The sequence below is a fragment of the Chlamydomonas reinhardtii genome, chromosome 3 (assembly GCF_000002595.2).
Source record: "Chlamydomonas reinhardtii strain CC-503 cw92 mt+ chromosome 3, whole genome shotgun sequence".
Taxonomy (NCBI): Eukaryota; Viridiplantae; Chlorophyta; class Chlorophyceae; order Chlamydomonadales; family Chlamydomonadaceae; genus Chlamydomonas; species Chlamydomonas reinhardtii.
This window is the reverse complement of record NC_057006.1, coordinates 8,677,471-8,678,501: the sequence shown is the minus strand read 5'-3', so window position 1 is coordinate 8,678,501 and position 1,031 is coordinate 8,677,471. Positions and strand designations below refer to the sequence as shown.

General features: G+C 65.0%; 1 protein-coding gene across 1 annotated transcript in view; it reads left to right on the top strand.

Annotated features, from left to right (window-relative positions):
• The window catches only part of CHLRE_03g203681v5 (uncharacterized protein), a 3,482-nt gene extending 2,451 nt beyond the window's left edge, over window positions 1-1,031 (top strand). Inside the window, exons 5-7 of the mRNA XM_043061433.1 lie at window positions 19-65; window positions 419-487; window positions 906-1,031. Of these exons, the coding sequence (XP_042926650.1) occupies window positions 19-22 (4 nt within the window). The 3' untranslated portion in view covers window positions 23-65; window positions 419-487; window positions 906-1,031. The remainder of the gene's footprint in view (window positions 1-18; window positions 66-418; window positions 488-905) is intronic.

The following is a 1,031-nucleotide window of genomic DNA, read 5'->3' as shown; positions in this document are numbered from 1 at the left end:
GGTGTGGGGGGGGGGTAGGTAGGTGGATATGTGTGAGGGGGGTGTACCGTATGTGTGTGTGGGAGGTGGGTGGGAGGTGATACCAAGCCCAACTAATCAAGAGGGGGTCGAGGGGGATGGATGGGGGTTGGTCAGGTCGAGGGGCTGGCTGGTGCTGTGTGGGCTGGCGGCCTGGGAGCGGGCAGCGTGTGTGGCGGGTTGTGGGGAGTGGCGGAGTCCTCGAACCACACCGCCTCGATGCGTCTGCCTGTGTAGCGTGCGTACGGCACCCCCCTCTCCCTCTTCCTCTCCCTCGACCCGCAATTTCCCGCCACACCTCCTACCCTTACCCCCTGCTGCACACACACACACACACACACACACACACACACACACACACACACACACACACACACACACACACACACACCGGCTGCAGGGCCAGTGGGTGTTGGACAGCGAGTACCTCAAGCTGGTGCGGTCGCGCACGGAGCGGGCGGCGGAGAAGGTGAGGCGGGCGGCGGCGTGTGCGGCGTGTGCGATGTGGTGTGCGGCGTGTGCAGTGTGTGCGGCGTATGCGGCGTGTGCGGTGTGTGGTGGAGTCCACAGGCGGTGGGATCCATCTCCTCACACCGCACACCAGAGGGCCACACACAGCAAGGGTCGGGCGGCAGCGTGGTGTGGTGTGAGGAAATGGATCGCCCATTTCGGGGGCGTGCCAGTGCCAGTGTGTTGCTGCGCCACGTCGAGCGCTGGGCTTCACTGCAACGTCAACCCAACATCCCCTTCCTCCCTCGCTTGCCCCACCCCTTGTCCACCTCCCACTCCCCCTCCTCCCTCTCTCTCTCTCTCACACACACACACACACACACGCCTCAACACACACACACACATCACAACACACACGCACACACGCCCTCTCACAGGTCCGGGTGGTGGGCCGCTACGACGGACTGGACCTCGACAACCAGATCGCGGCGCGCGTGCAGGAGCGCCGCCTGCAGAAGGACATCGTGGAGCGGAGGAAGGTGGGGGGGGGAGTGGGAGTGGGG